This window comes from Schistocerca cancellata, chromosome 2 (genome assembly GCF_023864275.1).
Source record: "Schistocerca cancellata isolate TAMUIC-IGC-003103 chromosome 2, iqSchCanc2.1, whole genome shotgun sequence".
NCBI lineage: Eukaryota > Metazoa > Arthropoda > Insecta > Orthoptera > Acrididae > Schistocerca > Schistocerca cancellata.
Window position 1 is genome coordinate 527,085,443 of NC_064627.1, and position 27,988 is coordinate 527,113,430.

The 27,988-nt window shown below is 40.1% G+C and overlaps 1 protein-coding gene across 1 annotated transcript in view; it reads right to left on the bottom strand.

Annotated features, from left to right (window-relative positions):
- The window catches only part of LOC126155928 (phenoloxidase 1-like), a 171,414-nt gene extending 146,467 nt beyond the window's left edge, over positions 1-24,947 (bottom strand). The window contains exons 1-2 of the mRNA XM_049916266.1: positions 24,936-24,947; positions 16,520-16,709 (exon numbers count right to left, since the gene is read on the bottom strand). Coding sequence (XP_049772223.1) covers positions 16,520-16,709; positions 24,936-24,947 — 202 coding nt within the window. The remainder of the gene's footprint in view (positions 1-16,519; positions 16,710-24,935) is intronic.
- Between the last annotated feature and the right edge of the window lie 3,041 nt (positions 24,948-27,988).

Sequence of the window (27,988 nt, forward strand, 5' to 3'; positions counted from 1 at the left end):
CGCCAGAGCACAGCAGGAACTGCAGCAACAGCCGTTCTAGCTTCTGACGACGTGACCCAAACTAGAGTAGCCAGCCTGGCAGTACGTCACTGATGTCCGAACCGATGCCCGATGGCTATTGCTGGTACCACGCCCACTTTGGCAATTAATCAACAAACTGCCGGCTGCACCCAGCTGCGGTGCCATATCGAGGCATCTCTACATAGCAGAGCAGGATGACAGTATCAGCTACCTAGTAGACATGGGCTTTGACCTGTCTATATACCTGTGATCTATGTTCAGGGACAAAAGATCTGCCGAGTAACTGTCTGTGGCTAACAATTCCGCAATAAGAAGGTATGGCACACACTACTGAGAATTGAACCTCGGGCTGCACCGCATACTCACGTGGACATTTACTGTGGCGGATGTCAACGAGCCAATCCTGGCCGCAAACTTTCTGGCACACTTCAATTTGCTAGCCAACACAACGAATGTCCAGCTGATCGAATCTAAGACCAGTTTGAAGATAGCAGGACAGTGGCGAAAGGCTGCCTTCTTCAACATGAAACCAGTGTAGTGCTCCGGTCCCTACGCCTATGTACTAGACCGATTTCCGGAACTGACTCAACCACCTGGCACACTGAAAGAAGTCAAACATTCCACGGTACACCACATATTAGCCATAAACGGTCCACCCACCTCAAGCCAACCACGTCGCCTTGCCCCCAATTGGCTCACCATAGCTAAGTCCAAATTCAAGGCTATGCTACAACAAGGCATCATCCACCCATCAAGCAGTCCCTGGTCTTCCGCCTTGCATCTCGCTCAAAAAAAAAGACAATCTGTGGCGTCCATGCGGCGACTACCATGCGCTAAATGTGCGAACAGTGCCAGATAGCTGCCCAGTACCACACCTGCAGGACTTCAGTCACGCTCTGGAGGAGTCAGTAATGCACAGCAAGATCGACTGTGCGAAGGCATTCACACAGATCCCTGTGGCGCCTGAGGATGTTCCAAAAACGACACTAGTGGAACCCTTCGGATTGTTTGAGAGCCTCTTTATGACTTTTGGACTCTGAAATGCGCCCCAGACTTGGCAGCGTTTCCTGGACAGTGTACTACGAGGCCTACCATGGTGCTTCGCGAACCTCGACGATATCCTGGTGTTCCCAAGGTCACCCGAGCTCCACAACCAACACCTGACAACCATTTTCAGCGTCTCAGCGAAGCTGGAATCGTTATCAATCCAGTAAGGTGTGTGTTTGGAGTCGCTGAGATAGGATTCCTCGGACACCTCATCAACCCCAGTGGCTGCAAACCACTTCCCGGAAAGATACGAACAATCATGGAGATGCCTCGTCCACAGATGTACAAGGAATTACATCGTTACCTGGGGGTGCTGAATTTTTCCGACGTCACATACTGAATGCTGCTGCCATCCAGGAACCTCTGACTGCAGCCCTATAAGGCCTGACAGCAAAAGGGAAGACTCCCATTCCCTGGACAGACACACTGGAAAAAAGTTTCAACGATTCAAAACGCGCTCTTGTAGAAGCGTCGCTACTCGTGTACACAGTGCATGACACAGAACTAACCGTCATAGTAGACACCAGCCAGACAGCTATAGACACGGCATTACAACAGCGCATCGGCAGCAGCTGGCAGCCTCTCGCCTTCTTCTCCAGGAAGCTCTCTGAATCGCAACCCCTTTGGATCACTTGTGACCATGAGCTACTAGCGATATTCGAGGCTGTGAAACACTTCTGGCCATCTGTCAAAGAGCTCATCCTTTTATTATATTCACGGACCATAAACCGATCATGCACACGTTTGTGAACAATCACAATAAGTGTACACCACGACAGTTCTGGCAGCTGGAGTACATCTCGCAGTTCTCCACAGACATCCGCCACATCTCTGGCATTGACAACATCATGGCCGACTGCTTATCTTGCGTGTGTGCTGTCATCTCTCCCCCCGATGAACTTTGAGGACGTTGCCAACATAAAGGAAAGTGACGACGAGTTAAAAAATAACATCTGCCTTGGTGCTTCCAGTGGCCTACAACTCGAACTGAAGCCTGTGCTCAGCTCCGATCGCAAGATCTGGTATGACACTTGGACAGGCATGCTGCGGCCACTTCTCCCCAAGAAATTCTGGCACAGTGTCTTCAACCATGTGCACTGACTCTCACACCCCAGTGTCAATAGCACTATGTCCCTTGTGGCCACACGTTTTGTCTGGCCAAGGATGTGGAAAGATTGCCGTCAGTGGGCACGCACCTGCATTGCATGCCAGCGCGCCAAGTTTTGCACACACACCCACGCGCCCGTCAGCCTGTTCCCTGATGCAACACGGCACTTCGCACACATTCACATGGACATTATGGGTCCTCTTATCTCGTCCCATGGCAAGCACTACCTGCTGACCATGGTAGACTGTTTTACACGCTGGCCGGAAGCGATGCCGATTGCAGCTGTTACCACCGAACAGTCACCACAGCCATCATCAAAACGTGGGTGGCCCGCTTCGGCTGCCCCAGTCATGTGACAACTGAACATGGCCACCAGTTCGACTGCAAGCTGTTCGCATATGTCGCCCGACTGTGTGGAGTGCAGCTGCACAAAATGACAAGCTACCATCCAGCGTCACCACAGCATGGTAGAGAGGCTCCACAGGACACTAAAAGTTGCCTTAACTTGCCACGACGTGACTTGGACAGAGGCACTTCACCTGGTATTGCTCAGCCTACAAATTACTCCCATGGAGGAAATAGGCATTTCATCTGTTGACCTCGTGTACGAGCAGTCATTGGCTATTCCAGGGGACTTTGTGGAGGAACCACTACTGCCGCACAACCATTCCGCCCCATCACTGGCAGAACGTTTACACGCAAACATGGCTGGTCTCTGACTGCACACACTGACACGGCATGGTACAGGTAAAGTGTTTGTGCAAGCTGACCTGCAACGCTGCAGCGACGTCATGTTGCACACCGATGCCGCACAGCAACAGTGATTTGCATGGATAATAAATGAAAGACTACTTATGAGTCTCACTTTAACTTGTGATTATTCTAATCTTCTTTTTACAATCTTTCCGTGAAAAAAAGACAAGTGGGACAAGCAAAGTGGCAAGGACCATTTACTGATTTACCCATGAAAATTAGTTCTTGTATTCATTATACTTGTTTTTCAATGTCTGTCAACACATCTGTAGGAATTTTCCATGGCTCACATACATTCATGGTCATCCATTGTTCATTGCTCAGAAGAGAGCTTTAAGAGTCATATTTGGACTGCACCCAAGAGACTCTTGTAGAAACAGCTTTCAAAAACTCTAAAATATACACAACTGAAAACTATTAATGAGGCTTATCAAAAGTTAAACAATAGTTTACTGGCCACATTAAATGTGTATATGGGGAAGGGGGGAGTGGGGCTGTGAAAAGTGAAAGTAAATAACTGTGGAACACAAATGTGCATCTGTCGGCTACATCATTTACAGTAGACAGTACTGCACTTCCACCCCCTATTTCTTCAGCCAGTATGTTAACACTGAGGACAACAAATGAAGAAAGAAAGAAAGCAGGTGAACTGTCACAACTCATACTGTCAACTTGACTGTTAATCAGTCATGCATGTTTATTCATGCATGTCAATTTCAGACTGAACATAAATCTAACATTCGAGAATCCAGGATTTAATGTAACAATATTATGAAAAGAAAAGTTGTTACTCACCATATAGTGGAGATGCTGAGTCAGATAGGCACAACAAAAAGATTTTCACACTTAAAGCTTTCGGCCAATGGCCTTTGTCAACAATAGATACACATACGCACACACATACTCATGCAAACGCAACTCACACACGCAGTCTCAGGCAGCAGGTGTGTGTGTGTGTGTGTGTGTGTGTGTGTGTGTGTGTGTGTGTGTGTTTGTCTGTTGTTGACAAAGGCCATTGGCCGAAAGCTTTAAGTGTGAAAATCTTTTTGTTGTGCCTATCTGCGATTCAGCATCTTCGCTATATGGTAAGTAGCAACTTTCCTTCTCATAATATTGAGACTGAACACATTAATTTATGAGCAGGCCTACTACTTCCTGTTTCTTTGAAACATTTTCTGACCTTCCTTCTAACTTTGTAAATAGCTCTCTATGCAGGGTGGCTGGAAACAGTCCGAGAAGTTTGTAAGCATGTTGGAGGGTAGTTTGCACTGAGAAATAATTGTTAAGAAAAAATTTGCTATTTTGCACCATTTCTGAGTTAATTAGCATTGAAGTTAGTCATTCAGGCCATTGCCTGCACAAATTCAAGTGGCCCACCAGATACAATTAGTGTCAATCATTCTCAGGACACAGATGTTAGTGCTTGAGACTGTTCAGCCTTTCACTTGAGTTTGATTCTTACTGCCATTCCATATCTAATTTTTGTATTGCTCTCTTGTTTGGTTTAGGAAACCAAATAATGAACACATTTGGTGACAATATCTCCAGCAGGCTCCTTGAATTTGCGTGTGCAATGGCCTGAATGGCTAACTTCAATGCTAGTTAACTCAGAAATGGCACAGCATATAAATTTTGTTCTTAACAATTATTTCTCAGCACTACCTACCCTACATCACCCTCACAATCTTTCCAGACTTTCCTGACCAACCATAGTGCCTACCATATATTTCTGTTATAACACTTTGACCCCAAGTTTTCACTTTCTCATTTTACACCTGTCTTAACTAGTTTTTCAGTCACTCCTAGTGTCTCCCAAACATCCAGCCATGAATCCCTGCTCATTTCACTTCTGCCAATTTCAACAATCAATTGTAATAACTCTCCTTTGCCCTAGCAAAACTCCAGTCACACAACCTCCTTCTGAAATACTGTCCAGCTCATGGTATCCCATCTAACGGTATTACCATTAAATTGGCCTCTTGAGCTGTCACCCAGCCTACTACAAGTGCCTTCACCTCTTCCAATCCCATCAATCCCTCACCCTCACCTGTCTGGTCTTCTGTAATCATGCAGTTCAAGCTCAAACCATGTCTGACAGCTTCTACTCATTTCACTAAATCTTTCTACTCTGTGATGACAACTTCCTAAGTACCATCAATCAAACAGAAACTCCTGCCCTTCTATAGATGGAACAGATTTCCCAGCAGTATCTGAGGAAGCTGTCCCAGCTGCTCCTATCTTATGCCCATATGGTGTTACCAAAGACAAGCAAGACCCTGCCATTCTGGTCCAACCCTCCCTTCCTCTCAATCAACACTTCATAACTCACCAACCACACATTGTTGATTTACTACACCTTCCACATCCCCAAAAACTTCTTCCACTCTCCATAAAACACTCTGCTCCTGAAAACATGCTCCTTAATGCCACTGTCAAACTTTCTGTCAAAACTCTGACCCCTGCAGAAGTCTCAGTACTTTAAAGGCCTCACTTTTAGACCCAAGCCTAAGTTCAACCACACTGGACTTACAAATGTCCTTCTTTCCTTTACTCATTTCCTATGTGGAGACATTTCTTTGCCATGTGCCTCACTGAAAATGGCCCACTACAACCTTACATAACAACTTTATTTAAAACAGTCACAGCCTCCCTGCATCCATGATCCTCCTCTTCCACCCAGTCATCCCATGGTAATATATCAGGAATTACTCACATTCCTTTCCTAAATCCCTCCCCAGTGAGTCCAACATTACTCCTGTGGAACACATAGCTATCCATTACGTAAAAACTAGTCCAGACCTTATCATCCTTTCTGCAGACAAAAATTCCACTGCAGTTCTCTTGAATCCTAGTGGCTATATCACAAAGGGTCTCCACCAATTTTTGGACACCTCAGTATACAAATCTTATGCCCGAGGTCCCACCCCAGACATCCAACATGACCAGCAACCGCTCAAGACCTTAAGTCCATCACAAAACCTGGCTCCTGAATCCATCTCCTTCTCACGTCAACAATCCCATATACTCCTACATTTTAAGTACTCCCCAAACTCTGTAAATCATTGTGAGTAGGTACAATGCTACTGCAAAACAAAGCTCTGCCTTTGTTGACCAACACTTCAAAACTATTGTCCGTAACCTCCCGTCCTCGCTGGTCCTGTAGATGTGGTGTCCTTACAGACCACTGTTCCTCATGGCTATGGCCTTGTGACCATGGAACACTACCTTTCCCAGTGGCTTCCTGATGTCATGATACCAAACCCACCACCTCTTTCCTAATCCTCTTAGTCAACCACATCCTGACCCACAAGTATTTCATTTTTGAAGGCCAAATCTACAAACAGATCCATAGTAATGTCAGAAGTACTCACATAGCACCATCCTATCCTGACATATTTATGAACTATCTGGAGAATCCTTCCTACACAGTCAACTCCTAGAACCCCACATCTGGTTCAGATACGTTGATGACACTTTCAGGTTCTGGATTCATGGCAAGGAAATCATTGGTCGTTCCTCCATAACCTCAATGCCTACTCCTAAATCCACTTCACTCACTCCTTCTCAACTCAACAAGCCACCTTCCTAGATACTCAGCTCACCTCTCAGATTGCTCCTTAAATACGTCTGTTCACATCAAATGCACCAACCACTATATTTTCCAGCAAAACTTAAGAAGCTTGTTAAATTATAAAGATGAGCTCCTCATATCACTACAGGAAATTAAAAAATTTTAAGGTATTTCTTCAGACATGCATAACAAGGTGTCATTTAGAAATCACAGAAATGGAATACACACACCTAGATGAGTGCAGCTTAGAATCCGATTGCTATAGGCATAGTTTCAACTGCAAACATCATTTAATCAATTTTTACATCTGACTTCTGTTTGCAGAGGCAGCTGTGGCTTGTTGATGGCAGTGAATGTGAGGGCAGTGTTTGGAGTAGGCTAAGTTACAATGAACTCACGAACGAGTTAGATATTGATGGAAAGAGTTGGTTATTGTTACTGATGGTGAAGCATTTTTACAGTAGTCTATCCATCATCAGTGAAACTAATGAAATATCAGTGACAAAAAAGAAGCAAAAGGTGAAACTGATAACCAATTTTAATGACGAACGGTGTAAGGTCTCCCCATGGCTTCACAAAGAGGAAAATGATTAGCTATTCAGTCCAGTGTATTGTATGCCTCTCATAGTTTAGCATGATTCACTGAAGCAAAATTGACATTAGAGACACATGTTAAAAATTCCAATTTTATTCAGTTTAAAAGTGTCATATGTGACAAAAAAATCCCAACTTTGGTTTAGAAAAACTTGACAACCTTGGTTATGTGTGTGATATCATTCTCAATTGCATACTTGACATTACAGTCTCCAATAAGTATTATGCAGTGTTCTTTACCAAGATATTTCCTGAGGGAAACTGCATCAAATATGACACTGCTGAGCCTTACACTTGGCTCAAAACTGGTGGTTACTTGATGTTATTACATAAGAGTTCTTCATGGATTTGTATGTACTCCGCCCAAAACTAGTCCCAAGCAGAAGCACTTTTTTGGACTTTTTAGCCTTGACTCTCCCCCCCCCCCCCCCCCCCCTCCTATCTTGTCTGGCTATTCCATGAACTGTCTGCACACTGTTTTCCACAGTCTGTTGAGCACTGAAGTTGATGGTTATGTCTAGACTGAAGCTAACCAACTTGCAGCATCATTACACTTCTTGCAGATTTGACATGTTTCACAGTACAGCCAGCTGTCCCCCCCCCCCCCCCTTCCTTGCTCTTGCCCCTCTCTGTCTCCCTCTTCAACTCCCTAATATTGCAAAGCTTTGAGATGGTGTCCTGCTCCAAAGCTACCCGTTTCAGAATATACTCACACACACACACACACACACACACACACACACACATATGTGAACAACTACACTGATTTGGCTGACTACATTATTCCAGAACTGCAATTCAGGCAGCATTCATCATTTTATCCCCCTTTTTAGGGAAATGGTTTGAAGCCCAAAAATCTTATACTGTCACTGGCAACAAAATATTAAATTCATTTTCACATGTTATATTTGCAAACAAAAAGATGTTATGTAACTGCAGCAATAATATATATCTAAAGTAGCTAAATAAACTAAAATATACATGAAAATTCAGCACACATCTTGCACCAAATATGACAGTGCCTACGACACAGGATTCAAGAGACTCATTGTCTGTTTTAATATACTAAAGTACAGAAAGTAATCTCTTAATATACCATGTTACATATGAGTGCAAGCATATTATCTCTTCATATATCTATGAAACAGTGGTAAACAGAACTTCAGTCATAAGCATAAAAAGTAATTTGAAGCACTATTGACCACTAGTACACAATATTTTAGGGCTTTTTTTTCTTATGATTTAAATTTTGTTTGGGAGAAGATGAGGTTAATAGTTAATGCAAGTTTGTCTTCAGATAATATCATTAACAACCTTACTAGTACTACCTGCTGCTCTCACCTGCTGTAATTCTGCATGTTCTACTGTGGGATCAATTAGGGGTTTTAAGGCAAGCTGCTCCTACTCCATAAACATAGAGAAATAGACAAAACTACTACAGTGCCAAAGGCCAGCCATACCTCCTTCAAAACAGATTGCATTGCAGCATCCTACATGAATAAAGTGTAGTCAGACTTCACACTATCAACCATTTCTCACTATTATCTGTGACAGTTTCCACACTTGTCCATGGTGATCATACTACTTAGCTTTGACAGATTATTACACTAACAGCTTAACAGTGCTGAACAAAGATTTTAACTTTGTTTCAATCGTGACCTAATATTCTGTGCACAAAACACCAAATAAATTTAGATTGTGAGACTGAGATACCATTCAATCACTGAGAATATCTATTCTATGCAAAAGAGTTCCAGATGTATTCTAGTGGTAATTAGAATAATTTTGAAAGATTTTATGCTTCAAGTGGAATACTGTGCTACTAATTTTGACAGTTTGCAAATAAGTCTGTGCCATCATCCGAGCATGGAATTTTAGTTTTCAGTTCACACCAATGCACACCAAAATATGTATTTCTAAGCTCTATTGTTTAGCAAGTTCTTTTCGTGAAGGTAAAAGCATCTCATTTCAATCTGGTCATTAAAGAGCAACACAAGTTTCCTGTGAGGCTCGGAGCATTTCATTGAATTCACAGTGACTTCTGCTATCAATTTTTGAATTTATTCATGATCTTATATGATTCCATAGCTAAACTCAACCAGAAAATTAAAATGTAGACTGCCACACATGACACAATATGTCTAATTTAATGTGTTTTGGAGGAACACACCTTCATCATCAGAAATAAGAAGGGAAAAAATTTAGGGACATTTTCAAAAAGATGATAAACTTCAGTTAACCTTTCCATGAAAAAAAAAGGCTAGAATGAAACTACACCCAAAGAAAGAAAATTAATTCTTAAAACATGGGAGTTCTGGTACTAAAACTAAATAAATCACTTTTTCTGTGTGTTGTGTGTTTGCTGGTAAATGAAATAGAAACAACTTGGAAGAAATGGGACCTCTAAAGGATTAAACAGAAAGTGAATGTATAACAACATATGCCAATCAATTTCCCTGATAGTTTCTTGTGCCATAACTCCCACTATTCAGATCACTGTTTGATTCTGCAGCCTACATTTTTGAGAGTCACATTTATTTTGGCCTTTGCCATTCTGTTTTGGCAGATGGAAAAGAGTGGACACCAAAAATTAATGACTCTGCCATCTAAAATCAAACAATGGAAAATTCAGGCTGGAATGCAATAATACAAGAGAAGGAAAGTTGCTACTCACCACATAGCAGAGATGCTGAGTCACAATAGGCACAATAAAAAGATTCACACAATCATAGCTTTTGGACATTAAGGCCTTTGCCAGCAGTAGACACACATACACACACGCACACACACACTCACGCAAACGCAACTGGCACACATGTCTGCAGTCTCAGAGAGCTGAAACTACACTGTGAGCAGCAGCACCAGTGCATGAATGTAGTGGCAACTGGTTGGTGGTAAGAAGGCTGGGGTGGGGAGGGGGAGGGATAGTATGGTGGGAGTGGTTGACAGTGAAGTGTTGCAGTTTAGACGGAGGGCAGGAAAGAATGTGAGGAGGGGGGAAGGGGTAAGTAGCGGAAAGGAGAGAAATAAAAAGAAATTAAAAGACTGGGTGTGGTGGTGAAATGACAGCTGTGTAGTGCTGGAATGGGAAGGAATTAATGTTGGCTCTAAGAACTTGCATGTGGCACAGAGTGTTTCATTCTCTTATATTTGATTGGTGAAAGAGGAGAAGTAATCTACTGTCACCGGTAATTACTACAGTTATAAGCATTTAACTGGTATGGTAATGAAACTTAATATTACAAACAGTATTCATATGACATGTTACATATTCAGTGTCCAATACTCCACTGGTGTTTCATATAACATTCAACTACTATCAAAACATTTTTAACTAATTTCTAACAAATGTAGAAATTACCAGCATCACAGTCAATTACTATCTGGCTGACAGGTAATAGTGGAACTCATTGTTTTGCATTTTTTCATGTAATATGGAAATGGAAATCATTGTCTGCTCTGAATCCTCTTTTCTGATCACAGCACACAGTTGTGAAATGATACCACAAAAAAACCTCCCAGGAGACTGTAAAAGATAATGTCCAAGCATGGACCATGTTAGCTTCCACCAACAAAGTGAAATATTGTCCCACAATGGCTTTCTTTGAAAAGCAATGGTGCTGTATCTACAAGACCTCATGTATAATTAAATATAAACTGCTTGGGCAACAGACTTACAAGTCAATTTTGTTGTTCTCTGTGTAGCATTTTTGATATGAGAGTTTTGTGTCTATACTGTTTGGTCATGCTCACAGCTATATGTTTTGTTAATGAACAGCAGTTTGGAACTATGTCTTTAATAAGATACTTTAATTCACTTCTAACTTACAACTTCAGTGAGGGACTCCTGTCGCCACAGGAACCTCAATTTTTGGGGCAATACCAGCCAACAGTACTGGCAGCCAGCAACATAGTTATAGATGAGTGATGGAAAGCCACACATCTTTGTAAGATAAAGATAATAAATCATTGGGGAGCAGAGAATGGGTAGCACTCATAATGTATAATGTGCAAAATACTCATCATTGATAGTGTTGTATTTGGTGGTGTCAAACAACTATAAATAAAGACAATTACACTTTCTGTTAATTAGTAATGAGGTGATGAGGAATGCACTCAGAAAAAGAGATACAGAAGTAATGTAGAACACAAGTTGGACTCACGATACATGGTAGAGTGTGAAATGAATGAAGTGAGGTGCCTGCCATAGTAGGGGCCTTCTGTTACCTTTGGAAGACTGCATGATGGTGCCGATCAGACTAGTGGGTGTAAATAGCTCTGATTAAAGTGACGTGAAAAGTGGTGATAATTACAAGTTACGTAAAAAAAAGTCAGGAAAGGTATCCAGTGCAAATATTGTAAATGGTGGTTTCACAAAAACTGTTCCAAAATAAACATAAAGTTAATTACTGTGGACTAATTGTGGTCGTGTGATGTGTGTGTAACAGAAACGTGTGAAAAGAAGTATATAAACATTATCAGAGACAAGGATTCAGTAATTGTAATGTTGCAAAATGATATTGAAGCACTACAAATAACATGTGCTGCTTTAGAACACAAATGCAAAATCCTGGGGAGCAGCAATAATTTGAAAGTGAATCAAAACAAATAATTGTAACTCTTAAATCATGTGAACCCAAGAAAGTGCAAGAATAGCAGATGAGTACCAATGTTCCATAAATATTCAAAACCCGAACAAAAAAAAGCTTGTGTCTTACAATGTTGAAGACAGCTCTGCAGTGCTAAATATCACAAAAACAAACACGAAATCTCCAAAGAACAATTCATTAGCCATGCAAAAACAAATACATCATGGATTCAAATTAAAAATATTCGGAGACAGCCATGCACACAATGTTTCAAAATTTGTATCAAACTCTGCTAAGGAGAACATGAGTGTGTCGGCTGTTGTTAAGCCTGGGGCGAAATTCGGAAATTTAACCAGCAATACACAAAAAGAAGGGCCAGTTCCACTAAAAGTGACTGTGTTGGTCTCATAGTGGTATCAAACAATGTTTACTGCAATGAGGCCAGTGCCTTTATAAGAAATCTGATAGTTATCTTGCAGTTGCTATCGACTACAAATGTGATAGTAGCAAATTTACCTCTGAGATTTGTTTTAGCGGACTAGCCTTGTGTAAATAGTGAAATTCGATGAACAAATCAAAAATTACAACATTTCTGCTCCAAGTTTAAAAACTTCTTGATGTCAACAGCTATGAAAACACTAGTTTCACAACACATGGTCAACATTTAAATCTATCTGGTAAAAAAGGACTTGCATCAGACATAAACAAAGCTGTTGATGTAATAATTCATGAAAACAGCTGTGAAAACAGACTTGCTATAGCCCTAAATCCTGACATGCAGGGAAACTAGTGGAAAGGGCCAACTCCAACTGGATTTGGCCCAATATAAACAATCCAGAACAAACTAAAAGTGCCATTAAGGCTCATGCACTTAAATATACAATATCTTAGAAATAAGTTCAATGTTCTGCAGACTTTTGTAACTGATCATTCACCTCATGTAGTTGTGTTAACCGAGCATGGACTGAAATCTGAGGAAATTATTTACTTTAAACTAGATGGCTATTTCCTAGGAAATAGCTACTGTAGACAGCATCTTAAAGTTGGAGGTGTAGCAGTATTTGTTAGATAGCAGCTCAAAGTAAATAAATTAAATGATCTAGATCTGTATAGTAATGAAAGCTTGACTGAAGTGACAGGCATTGAACTCCATATCAAAGGTTGCGGAAAGGGCATGGTGAAACAGAAAATTATTCGAATTTATCATCCACCAAAATGAAAGGTAGGGCATTTCAGAGATACTTTTAGTAGAATAGTGGGACACTGTAACCCAAACGAGGTAACAATACTTGATGACTTGAATACAGAGGCAACGTCTTGCAATAACCACAACAGCAGGCTAATAGATACCCTTAACTCCTATAATCTTATGAATACAGTAAATTCAGATGCAAGAGTAACTCAGTTTACTTCTAGTAGAATATACTACATAATACTAAGTAAAGAGGTAAAAGATACTATTAGATGCTGGAATGTGGACTTCCACTAAACAGACCACAAGTGTCAATTTGTAGACTATGAACACACAAGCATCCAAGAAAGAACTCAGGTCATAGAACATAAAAGAATGCTTAAAGAGAAAAAAATTAATGCTTTTAAAAGTAAACTAGCATCTGAGGAATGGCAACTAGTTCTTCAGCATAATGAGTCCAAATACAAATGGGCCAAATTTTATGATATTATTTTACAATATCTTAATTTTTGCTGCCCAGTGAAAGAAATAAAGGAAGTAGTAACTCACAACCAAAATGTAAAAAACACCAGACTGACTCTTTCAGCTTACATGATTAAACTCAGGCAAAATATCGAGGACCTAAGTGTGCTACATAAGTCAAGTAAATTGCAAATATTTAAGGATAAGTACAATCAAGCTAAAAAACAATTTCAGGAACAGCTCTCAAATTTAAGAAAACAGATCCTAGATAAGAAAATAGCTCAGTTAACAAATAGAGGGAAGACTTCATGGAATACAATAAATAGATATCACAAAGCCACCCCTAAGTTAGATGCTCCAATTGACAGAATCCAACATGAAGGAAACCGTATTAATGATCCAGATAAAATCTGCAATATATTTAATGAATATTTTATATCTTCATCTGTGAATTCAGTTAATAACACAGGACTGACTTGGATGGTAAAGCCTTACCCTAGGCTGGAAACTGGTTTTGAATTTAAGGAAGTGTGTGTGGAGGAAATAGCAAAAATAATAAGTAACTTAAAGAATAAGATCTCATCTGGCTGGAATGGACTGAGTAGTATTACAATTAAAAATGCAATAAGGAATTAGTTGGAATAATTACTCATATGATCAACAGTAGTATCAGGGAGCAAAATTTCAAATATATTGAAGAAAAGTACAGTTAAACCTGTGCATCAAAAGGATCAAGAGAAGAGCTATCAAACTTCAGGCACATATCACTAATAGCAATTTTCAGTAAAATATTTGAAATTGTTTTGTTGACACAACTTATTGATTATTCCACAAAGAATAATTTACTAGCAGAAACACAGCATGGCTTCAGAAAGCATCACAGTACCGTTACGGCAATTACCAAATTTCTCCACAAGGTGTATTATGCCCTGGATGAAGGAATGCAAACAGTCGGGATATTTCTAGATCTTACTAAAGCATTTGACTCTGTGAAATATGAGCTACTACTAAGCAAGCTGAAAACTTACGATATAAATGCCACATGCATACAACTACTGATCATTTATCTAACCAATTGTGCCCGCATCTCGTGGTCGTGCGGTAGCGTTCTCGCTTCCCACGCCCGGGTTCCCGGGTTTGATTCCCGGCGGGGTCAGGGATTTTCTCTGCCTCGTGATGGCTGGGTGTTGTGTGCTGTCCTTAGGTTAGTTAGATTTAAGTAGTTCTAAGTTCTAGGGGACTTATGACCACAGCAGTTGAGTCCCATAGTGCTCAGAGCCATCTAACCAATTGTAAGCAGTGTACTAAGCTGAGTTATGAAATTAATGGTCAGATCAAACATTTCCAATCCAGCAATGGTCAGATCAAACATTTCCAATCCAGCTATGAAACAGTAGAACAAGGTGAACCTCAGGGCTCTGTATTCCTTTTCGTGGTCTACATTAATGATTTAGAGGCACCTCTGTACTCCCAATTAGTAAGTTATGCAGATGATAGCTCACTTTTGTTCTTTTGCAAATGAACTGATGACTTGACATTGGCTGCAACTGATGGCTTAAGTCAAATAACTACTTACTTCCATGATCAATTAGCAAATCTCAGCTATTACCATTTAAACTTGGTAATTCATACCAAACCTGTATTGATAATGTAAGTGGCATCAAAAAAGTAGACACTGACAAATGTAAATTTTTGGGGACGAAAATCTTAGATGGGTAGACCATATCAATTTTGTATGCAACAAAATCAGCAGTTCATTGCACTTAATTAGCAAAATATCAAAATTAGTCTCTGAACAAAGATGAAAAACTGCTTATTATGGGACAATATTTGCATATACTAATTATGGAATAGAGGTATGGGGATGTGCTGCTGATAGACATGTGAACAGAATCCTAAAACGGCAGAAAAGAGCAATCAGGACCATGCATTGACTAGGATAGAGAGATTCATGTAGGGAAACCTTTGTACAACACAAACATCTAACAGTATATTCCTTGTATCTGTACAAATTAATAACATTGTTTGTGGACCATGAAAATAATGAAAGTAAGTGCTCTGATGTGCATACCCATAACACAAGACCAAAAGATTGCTTCTTCAGAAACAGAACTAAAAAGATCTTAGTCCTTGGATTAATGGTCAGATATTGTTTAACAAACTTCCAAGTACTATAAGATGCCACAGAGGTAAAGTATTCAAAAGGGAATTAAAATCATTCTTAACTCTCAAATTTTTGTACTCACTGAATGAATACAGATATTAAAATGTAGCTATTCTTACATGTAGTCCTAACTCTTCTATCTGTATGATGTACTATTCTGAAGTGATTGTAATACATATTATTTTTTTAACAACATGCTGTAAATTCAGATACCTCTACTATGTAACAACTGTATGTTGCATTATGAAGCACTGTATCATATATTGCCAAGTGCATCTTGTACATGTGAATTGCAAATTTCTACTGTTTGTACAAAAATTGTATAAAATGCCATGACATTTGCAGGTCACCAGTTGGTGACTATATGCAAAAAAAGATAATAAATAAACATCCAAAAGCCCAGGAGATGGTAATAAGAATTTCAAAACTGTTTGTATCAAACAGTCAAAAATCCGGGGTGGGATAACAACAGTATGAATTAGGGTAGATAGCTATTTACAACATATAGAAGGCACTGAATGGCAGACAGGCCAATTTGAAAGTACATCAGATTTAGAAAAACACACACACGTTCATAAGTGAACAACTGACACACATGTGTGGGTAGCAATCTATCCTAATGCAAAATGCCCTGTTTGGTATCTACACCTAAATCAACTTAATGAACTGTCACCCTAAATTCAAATGAATTCTCTCTTTGAACCTGGATTATTTTCTACCATTTGATAATTATGAGAGTATCTTCTACATATCAGAGATCTTTCTAAGGATACATTAAAGTTGTTTCTCATTGTATCAATGGTGCAAATTCACATATGCATGGATATGTTGATCATGTAGACAAAATGCAATAATTAATGTAAATAAGGTCTCAAAAACATCTTACAATTTCTAATGCACATAATACACATAAGAAAAATTTCAACAAATAGCAACACATAAGTTTGTGTAAATTGTTGTCCTTTGCAGGAAATGTGGTTTATAAAATAGCTTGTAAATAACTAAAAATATACATTACCCAAGAAAATTTCCATAAGCTGTGTCGCGCATTTTTGGTGCTTTGGTAAAAAAATAGAGAAAGTTGCTTTCCAATCAAGTCCCATGGCAGTACTTATATCAGGCAAGGTTATTGGTTTAATATCAACTTCTTCCACACCAACAGTTAAATCAGACCTATCAATTAGTTCCAAACCTTGAAATCGATCTGTCTGTAACAAACATAAAATTATTATTATTTAATGCCAGTGGTAATGTACATGTGTGCACAAGGTCGGCTTCCATGTGTGAAGGTGTTTGTTATTCATTTGCTGAGGAAGGCTTTGGCTGAAAGCTCTAATGAGTAACAGAATTTTTGTTGTACCTGTCTGCAACTCAACAAGTCATCTTTACAGTGAGCAGCAATCTTATCCTTTTCCTGATAGGTTAGGGTCACTTGCAGATCTTTTTACTGGACACTAATCGTATTCAAATCTCCCTCCATTTCATGAAAAATTTCTAAAGTTGTTGCCTTCCTGTAGACAGAGCAACACTTTTTGGGGGATCTTTAAATGGAATCTCTGATTTGTTTTGGCACCTTTGCATCTATAGCTAATGGTGTTATGTAACTTACATGATGCATATTTCTTCCTTCCTTTCTTGGGGCCTTGTTGCTGCTCCACAAGATGTAGGCCATGTTACTTGATTTGACAGTGTTAGTTACAGAGGGTGGCCAGATGTCCTACCTGCCGCCACCCCAAACCCTCCGGGACGGAATTAGTGTACCCCAACTGTCTGTGTTTAGTGTAAGCCATGGAATAGTGCGACCATTTTCAAATGTCTGCGAGTCATGTAACTGAGGCAGAACCAGCCTGGTATTCACCCAGCAGGATGTGGGATACCACCTAAAAACCACATCCAGGCTGGCCGACATACCGGCCCCCAATCTTTAATCCACTGGGTGGATTCGATCCATGGTTGAGGAGCCTACCCGAGTCCAGAAAGCAGCACATTAGTTCTCTTGGCTAACCTGGCAGATATTCCATGATCTGTATGCATTGTGTAAAATAAAATTGTGTAAAATAAAGTTATATGTTGACTGACACTATATCACTTACTAATAGTACCCACACATTTTCTAGTGCTGAAACTCAGGAAAAGCGCCATGGACAGCACCTTTTGGAATCTCTGGGATATCTACAATAATACGAGATGACTTACACATTAATTCTGAGGGTCTAAACAGTGGACTTCCTTCATGTGTAACACATAGCACATGATCTTAGCTAAGTTACTTAAGCATTATGATGTGACCATACGCAGTACTTCCAAAGTTGCTGACATCAATATTTCATTTTGACAGTATGTCATCATTGTATTACTTGTTAAATAGAGAAAATCTGCTGCTGAAATTTGTCACAGACTTCAGTGTGCCTATGTAGAGTTCTTCATGGGCACGAGTTGTGTTAAGAGATGGGTGAAACATTTCAAGGATGGAAACATGAGTATCCATGATGAGCCTAGTAGTGGTTGCCCTTGAACTATCTCCAAGGAAGGCAACAAGGAAAGAGTTAATCAGCTGATTAGAGAAGACAAGCATGTCACAGTGAATGAAATCACTGCAAAACTTGCTGACATTGTGCAATGTAAAAAATGATTCAAAGCTTAGGTTATTAGAAAGTTTTGCCCAGTGGGTTCCACATTTATTGACCAAAGACCACAAACTTCAAGAAAGAGCCATCACCTGAAACTTTATTCAGAGATTTCAAAATGAAAATGATCGTTTTTTATGAGTATTGAGATTCCATCATTATGAGTTTGAAGTAAAACACTAGAGAATGGAATGGTGTCACTTAGATTTGCCAATGAAAAAGAAAACAAAGACAGTGTCGTCTGACGAGAAAGTATTGGGCACTGGCAAACCATAAATGCTGTCTGCTACAGCCAAATGCTTCTGAAGCTCTGTCATGCAATGCACAGCACTCCCCCCCCCCCCCCAATTCCCCCCCCCCCTCCCTCCCTTTGAGGAAGAAGATCATCCAGCAACAGGATAACTCACATCCTCACACTGCTCATGTCACTGTGGGGAATATGAGAACATTTGAGTGGAAGACTCCTCCACAACCTCCACCCTCCAACCATAATCTTTTTGATTCTGTTAACGAAAAGGTGCAAGGCCATTGTAACAATATGGTGGAGAATATTTGCCAAACGGTGCATCAGTGTCTTTGGGAAGCTGGAAAGTAGTTGTATCATAAGGTTATTTTCATACGTGCAAAAATATTGGGAAAATATAGGCAAAGAAATGGGAACTATGTTGAAAAGTGGCAGAAAGTATGTAGATTAAGATAAAAATAAATTAATAAAAAATAAAAATTTTAAAAATTATTGCTCATTACTTTCAGTATGGCCCTCGTATCAACTTATATGAACTTTTTGCACATATCCTAGTCATCGGAATAATATTGTAGTAGTGTAGTACAGGGTTGAAGAATAATTATTAAATTACATTCCAGAGTATGACTGACCTCTAGTGAGGAATTTTTACATTGAGGCTTATGAAGTGTAACCACCTGTTAGCAATGTTGCGATTATAACTAAACATGAGCAAAAATTATCTCTAATTTCAAGCAATGGAAACTCCAGGTTGGAATATCAACAATATGAAAAGGATAGGTTGCTATTCACTGTAAAGATGATATGTTGAGTTGATGACAGGTACAACAGAAAGATTGTTACACATATAGCTTTCAACTAAACTCTTATTCAGCAAAGATCACCCAAATACTTTCACTCAAGTAAGCACACCTCATGCACACGAGTGCTACGACCAGCAGCTTCAACAGGAATGCAACTGTCATCCGAATAGCAATCTAGAGGGGTGGGAAAGGTGGAGAAATAGCGGAGTACAAGTGGAGAGATAGATGAGCACTGTTTGTTGGGGTGTGCATGGACTAGAGACTGCCAAGTGCAGTATCAGGAGATGAGGTATGGGAAAAAAGCGGAAAACAGAAAAGGAGAGGAGCGAAAAAGGACAGAAGCAGGGAAGGGAAAGTACAGGTGGGCACACTGGCATTGGTGGCATGCAAAGAGGGTGAGCGAATGTGAAAAGGGAGGAGATGACAGGACAAAGGGGTGGAAACTGCTGGGTGTAGAGATAGAAAATTACCATACTGTAGATTGAGGCTGGGTGGGTGGATGGATTGGCCAGGTCTTGCATCTGAATCTCCCACAGGGCAAGGGGTTGGGATTGGGAATGGTAACATCCTAGTTCAGCCCTTTACCATCTTCATCCTCCCCTTCACCACCAGCTTTTCTGAGCTGTGCATATGGGAGTTATCCTTACAACATGTTCTCCACTCCTGAAATTATCTTAGCCTCACCATACTGTCCCCTCACCCTCCAACCAACAGTTTCTGCACCCTTGTCCTATTACCTCCTCTCTTTTCACATTCCCTGACCCTTTCTGAGTGCCATGCCATCCTCTGACAAGGTACCCCCCCCCCCCAATACTTTCCCCTTCCTTGCCCCTCTCCTTTCCTGTGCTCCCCTGCTTTTCTATTCCTCTCCTTTACCACCACCACCCTCTCCCATTTTTTCCTCACACTTACACAGTTACCTATCGATGCTGCATCTGGCAATCTCTAGTCCCTGCATGTCCTGCCAGGAAGTGCACTTCTCCTCCCCCCCCCCTCCCACCAATGTATTGTGCTATCCTACCCCTTCTCTGCCCCTCTCCAGCTTGCTATTCATGTGACAGTCACATTCCATTCATAGCTGCTGGTGGTAGTGTGCATGTGTGCATGAGATGTATTTGCTTGCATGAATATGTATGTGTTTTCTTTGCTGAAGAGGGTTTTGGTCAAATGATATAATGTGTAAGTCTTTTTGTCATGCTTGTCTTCAACTCAAGGTATCATCTTTATGTTGAATAGCAATCTATCTCTCTAATTTGAAATGTAAACAAAGAACATAACATTCCAATGCTATGTGCTTCTTTAATCAAATTAATTTGATGATTTCTTGCCAGACTACGAGATAGAATATGTTAGCAGTCGATTGCAGAAAACTTTTGCTAGTTTAAGAACCTTGGACAGTACTAACAAGACTAACTTGACAAAGTGGAATCTGAAGTTGATGTATTTGCATGTGAAGACTAGAGAAACTCTGTCAAGTGAGTGATACTGAAGGTGAAATATAGTATTTGAGGAAGGCTTTCAGATGCCCCAGGCAACAGGACACCACCTACGATTTTGGCATGGTTATGCAGTTGTGGTGTTCAGCTGCCACCAATCAATTTATAGCCATTTTTCAGTGACATTGAGCATTGAACTCGTTTCTGAGAACAATTTGAATCCTCATTTGATGCAGACGTGAACTTTTCAACGGTAAACAAATATGTATTTCTTTGAGATATCTGGAAAAGGAACCCAAAAACTTGGTACAAGACATTATTGTAACTGCAGCTGCTTATGAACAAGCCAAGGAAATTCTATGTTCATGTTATGTTGACAGAAATAGAATTATACAGGTGCATCTTAACTTTGTGGAAGACATCACATTTATAACATCTGATTTCCTAGATTCTATTTACTTAACATTTATTGAATGCAATAAGCACATCCTGGATCTACAGGCATTAGGGGAGAGCTTGAAGGCTTATGATTTATTCTTAGTTCCAAAGATACTTCATGCTTTCTCAGAAAACATATGTCAACATTGGATAATTCATATAGAGGCAAAATGATTGTCAGAGGGGAATATCCTGAAACTGATGGAATTCTTGTTAGAAGAGGTAGATGGGGTCTTGATGGTGCCAAAGATCTGTGGGGAAACTTGCAGACCAACTGCAATAGTAAGACACATAGCAATCATCAATGATCAATGTAAGTCAGGACATACAGAAGGTACATGCCTAGTGTATGATTTGTAAACAGTTTGACCACTGAGTGCAAGATTGCAAGAAGGTGAAGGATGTTCATGACTGCCTCAAGATTTTGATATCCAGCTTATCCCGTAATAGGTGCTATCCTTGCCTCAACCAGGGTCACACAGTAAAAGGCTGTCAGAAGAAAGAAAGAGCATTTTGCTTGTTTTGCAAGAAAACCATTACAAATCAGGCTGCAGCAATTTGGGATATTTTATTTATTTATTTACTTAGCCTGATCTGATGGAGCCATCAGGCCCTCTCTAACAACAGAGCAAGGTTTCATACATTCAGTACCTTCTTTATGTCATATTTACCTAAGAAATAACAAATTTAATGTGAAAAATATGAGATGTTTCCTGATTTAGAGAGTTCTGGAGAAAGGAAATTTAAGGAAACAGCCTCAGCTAAGAATACTGGGGCCGGCCGAAGTGGCCGAGCAGTTCTAGGCACTACAGTCTGGAACCGCGCGACCGCTACAGTCACAAGTTCGAATCCTGCCTTGGGCATGGATGTGTGTGATGTCCTTAGATTAGTTAGGTTTAAGTAGTTCTAGGGGACTGATGACCTCAGAAGTTAAGTCCCATAGTGCTCACAGCCATTTGAACCATTTTAAGAATACTGGGAAATGATAAATATCTGATTGCAAAGAAGGCTGTACAGCAGTAATGAGTGTATACAGAGACAATTATAGCCATTATTATTGCTTCAGAAGATATGTCATTAACTTTCTTCTGAAGCTGGACATGTTATGCACTTCTCTAACATAAGGAGGGAGGTAACTCCAAAGAGAGGTTCCTGCTACTGGGATGGACACTGAGAAAGTGGCTCAATGATGGAGTGTGACAGAAATGATTTTTTGCTGGTAGGAATGGGTGTTTCTGCCATGTTGTTCAGACAAATCATTAAGACTGAAGAGAGATATGAGGAACAGTGTGTGTTGGTAAGACAGTAGAGAAGAGAGAGGGGACAGAAATCTATATGCTTGTCTGCACACAGCCAGGATAGCTATGTATATGGTGGTGAAATGTGATCAAAAAATTGAACATTACAGATATAACAAACACAGACATTCATAACTAGTTCCAGGCACTGTGAGCTTTCTTGAGAAAGACCTTGAAGGATAACATAGCTGTAATGAATGATTGAAAGTATAGGTATATGTAGAAGACTCTTTTTCAGGTTATGAGGGAAGAGCATTTTAAGTTTTTGTAGGTGATGGAGAGATGCTGATGTCTTCTTGCACATTGCAGTTATGTGCTCATTCGAATTTAGATTTTCATCTATTATTACTCCTAGACTCTTTGCTGAGGGGAGAGAAGCTGATATTTGTCTCATTTAGGATTGAAGATGATAGGCATTCCTGATATTTCAACCTAATGAGTCTAGAATGACTAACCAGTACTGCTTGGATTTTTGATGGATTGAGTTTTAATCCTGTATTCTCTGCCCATTTTGATACTTTACACCAGTGAAAACTACTGCCAAACACAACTGAGCTGGCAATGAGAATCAGAGTTGTGTAGGATTTGTTTACCTGCAGACAGTCCTTGTGTATGTAACAGTACCCCACAGGTGAAAATGTACACAGTGACAATTATTGAGCTATATGAAAAAAATGTAAATTATTTAAAAACTATGGCATATACACTTTATTCAACATGTAAACATTGCTAGATATTTGGATTTAGTTATGACATGTTTGACATGCCTGCCATCATTGGCGATGATGTGGCACAGACAAATGGCAAAATTCTGCATGATCTGCTGAAGTATTTGAACATCGATGCACACTTTATTCAACATGTAAACATTGCTAGATATTTGGATTTAGTTATGACATGTTTGACATGCCTGCCATCATTGGCGATGATGTGGCACAGACAAATAGCAAAATTCTGCATGATCTGCTAAAGTATTTGAACATCGATGCTGTTGATGACCCCCTGAATGGCTGTTTTCAGCTCAGTTATGGTTTTTGGGTTATTGCTGTATACCTTGTCTTTAATATAGTCCCACCAAAAGGAGTTGCATGTGTTCAGATCTGGAGAATATGCCAGCCAATCAAGGCCCACACCAGTGGCCTCTGGGTACCCCAGAGCCAGAATATGATCCTCAAAGTGCTCCTCCAGGACATCAAACACTCTCCTGCTTTGACGGGGTCAAGCATCATCTTACATGAACCATATCTTGTCAAAATCAGGGTCACTTTTGGATAATAGGGATGAAATCATCTTCCAATACCTTCATGTATCATTCAGTAGTCACTGTGCTATCAAGGAATATTGCATCAATTATTCTGTGATGGACATTGCATACCACACAGTCACCCATTGAGGGTGAAGAGACTTCTTGATCATGAAATGTGGTTCACAGTCCCCTAAATGCGCCAGTTTTGCTTATTGACAAAACCACTCAAATGAAAATGGGCATCATCGCTAAACTGACCAACAATGTGCAAACTAATTCCCATCATTCCCCATGGTTAACCATGCAATTTGAATATCCTAATGCAAACTGTTCAGAAGTTATCACAATTTTGTTTCATATAGTTCAATGTTTGTCACCCTGTACTTGCACATTGTGTTTTAGATGTGTTTAGCAAATCTACCTTCTCCAGCAGAACTTCAATTTGTAATTTAATAGTGGAAGTTGCTGCAAATCACCCACTGGCTGTCACTGCCTTTGAGTCTTCATTTACTATATCATACTTGTGTCAACTGGTCCATCAGATGTTGAAAAGTACATGTAACAATGCTCAAGTTACAGTTACTATTTTCAAGAGTTTTCATTCCTTTTTGAGACATTTGTCAGTACCTCAAGTGTTCAAAAGACACACATTAGTAATGAACTACTCGCTGATCCCACATAAGAGAATGATGATCTTCCCATTGAGCTACTAATTGAAGTGAATAGCTAAAGGGACACTGATCCAACACTCATCTCCCCATCACTGGCTTAGCATCTTTAGAATTTGGCTAGATCATTAGTAGAAAATGATTGCATCTCTTGAGGGATTTCACACTTCCCATTCTATCAAGGATCAGCAAAGAGTAGTTCTTCTACCACAAATATTGGCAGCTATTTTTCCAGATAACATCTGTAATGCTGAAAATGTTTCTTCATTTGGCAGAGGCATCTAGAGAAGAATGACATCATCAATGCTCCCCACAAGACACAGATGACAAATTATATCTGAGGTTGACACATCAAACTGGCTCCAACCCCAAATTTCCATCAACATCTTTTATTGGCTCATAAAATAGTTATGAGAAAGAGATATGGAAGCATGAAGTGGAGAGTCATATTTGATGCATCTTCACAAGAAAGAGGGCTTAACCTTCTTCTCAAAGTAGCTTTAGTACTCATGTGTTGCTGAATATAAAATTTTGCTATCATTACAGATATTTCCCAAGTCTGTTTGCAGTTAGTTTTTATTCCAGATGTTAGAGACCTAACAAGCTTTTACTCTTACAGAGAGCATTATCACAGAGCAAATGAAATAATCGACATACAAAGAAGAACTGCTTACCAATTCAAACATATTCCTTATCTACTTTCAGCTGCAATTAAGGAGTTGTCAATCACAAACCACTCATAGTCCTCCACCACAATTGGCTAATGAAACTATAACACTTACATTGATGATTTGCAGTAGGTGCTGAAGACGAAAATGTAGTGATAAACCATTACTAAAAACTGACATCACTCGTGTGTCAGTTTCAGCTGCCTGTGTCATAATTATCAATGAACCCTCCATATCTGGTTGGAATATATAAATCAAAAGGATGAAAGATTGTACTAACTTTGTGGATGCTGGGAGTTCTCTGGGATACAGCAAGTGATATATTTGTTGTGGATCAGCATGAACCCACTGATAAAATATCACTGACAGTAGCAACCATAAGAAGCTTATTACAAGCAGCGACTAATGTTTATGATCCCTAGGCTAAATAAACCTCATATCCATAATAAATAAAATTTTGTTTCTGGATACTTAGTTGCATGGATGAGTGTTAGAGAAAGTAGCTGCAAATCAGATCAAAAATTTTATCGTAAAAAAATGATATTATTGTAAGTAACCAATTTGGATTCCAACAAGGAAAAAACACACTGGATCCAGTAAATAACTTTACTGAGAAGATATGCAAATCATTGGGTCAGAGGAGTAAAGTTGCAAGTATCTTCTGCGATCTTTCAAAAGCATTTGACTCGGTGAACCATGACTTGCTTATCTACAAATTAAACAAATATGGGATTAAGGACAAAGCTCTGAAATGCCTCACATCATACTTGCACAACAGAAAGCAAAGGGTAAGCGTCACATCAAATGGAGTGAATTATTATTCTAAATGGAGTACAGTATCACAAGGTGTGCCTCAAGGCTCCATTTTGGGGCCAATCCCGTTCCTATTCTATGTAAATGACTTGCCCATAAATATAAATTCCTCATCAGTTCTGTTTCCGGATGACACTTCTGATTTAATTGAAGATGATGCAGAAAAAATTCAGAGCTCCATTGTGAGCACAATGGGTACTCTAGAAAACTGGTTCCAGTTAAATGGCTTGAAACTGAACATTGCAAAAACCAATACGGTACATTTCAAAACCAAACATTTGAAATGTGTGGATCTTAAAATACATCATCACAACCATCCTATGGAAGAAGTTAACACAGTAAAATTCCTAGGACTAAATGTGGACAACAACTTAAACTGGAGTACACATATTGAATTCCTATCAAATAAAGTAAGCAGCTTTGCATTTGCAATGCAAATACTAGCAAACTCTACTGACATGAGTACACGAAAAATAGAATATCATAGTTATTTTGAATCTGTCATTAGGTATGGTATCATTTTTTGGGGAAATTCAAGTAGTTTATCTCGAATACTGAAACTCCAAAAGAAAATTATAAGATACATGTGTAGTGCACAACAAACAGAATCTTGTCGCCCATTATTTCGGAACCTGCAAATCCTAACAGTTCCCTCCATATACATTTATGAAATTATAATCTTTGTACACAGCAAACAAAAATTATTTGAGGAAAATCATTTTAACCACACGTACAACACAAGAAATGAAAATAATTTTATGTTACCCTCACACTATTTGAAATTATATGCACGAACTCCACAGTATATGGGGATGAAAATATATAACAAGCTAATGGGCAAAAATACAGCAGATTCTGTGGAGGAGGAGATTAGTGTTTAATGTCCCGTCGACAACGAGGTCATTAGAGACGGAGTGCAAACTCGGGTGAGGGAAGGATGGGGAAGTAAATTGGCCGTGCCCTTTCAAAGGAACAATCCTGGCATTTGCCTGAAGCGAATTAGGGAAATCACAGAAAATCTAAATCAGGATGGCCGGAGACAGGATTGAACCGTCGTCCTCCCGAATGCGAGTCCAGTGTGCTAAGATTCTGTGGGATAAATGCTACTATTCAGTAGAAGAATTCATAGAGGATGACATGATAATTTGAGCAAGGGGTAATTAATTGTTAGTCTTTTATTGTATGTGTTAAAAATTGCATTATTATTATGATACCATTTGTTAAAATCAGTTGCTGTAATTAATTGTTAGTTTTTTATTGTATGTGTATTTTTATATTGTATTATTGTTATGGTACCATTTGTTAAAATCAGGTGTTGTATGTACACTCCTGGAAATTGAAATAAGAACACCGTGAATTCATTGTCCCAGGAAGGGGAAACTTTATTGACACATTCCTGGGGTCAGATACATCACATGATCACACTGACAGAACCACAGGCACATAGACACAGGCAACAGAGCATGCACAATGTCGGCACTAGTACAGTGTATATCCACCTTTCGCAGCAATGCAGGCTGCTATTCTCCCATGGAGACGATCGTAGAGATGCTGGATGTAGTCCTGTGGAACGGCTTGCCATGCCATTTCCACCTGGCACCTCAGTTGGACCAGCATTCGTGCTGGACGTGCAGACCGCGTGAGACGACGCTTCATCCAGTCCCAAACATGCTCAATGGGGGACAGATCCGGAGATCTTGCTGGCCAGGGTAGTTGACTTACACCTTCTAGAGCACGTTGGGTGGCACGGGATACATGCGGACGTGCATTGTCCTGTTGGAACAGAAAGTTCCCTTGCCGGTCTAGGAATGGTAGAACGATGGGTTCGATGACGGTTTGGATGTACCGTGCACTATTCAGTGTCCCCTCGACGATCACCAGTGGTGTACGGCCAGTGTAGGAGATCACTCCCCACACCATGATGCCGGGTGTTGGCCCTGTGTGCCTCGGTCGTATGCAGTCCTGATTGTGGCGCCCACTGCACGGCGCCAAACACGCATACGACCATCATTGGCACCAAGGCAGAAGCGACTCTCATCGCTGAAGACGACACGTCTCCATTCGTCCCTCCATTCACGCCTGTCGCGACACCACTGGAGGCGGGCTGCACAATGTTGGGGCGTGAGCGGAAGACGGCCTAACGGTGTGCGGGACCGTAGCCCAGCTTCATGGAGACGGTTGCGAATGGTCCTCGCCGATACCCCAGTAGCAACAGTGTCCCTAATTTGCTGGGAAGTGGCAGTGCA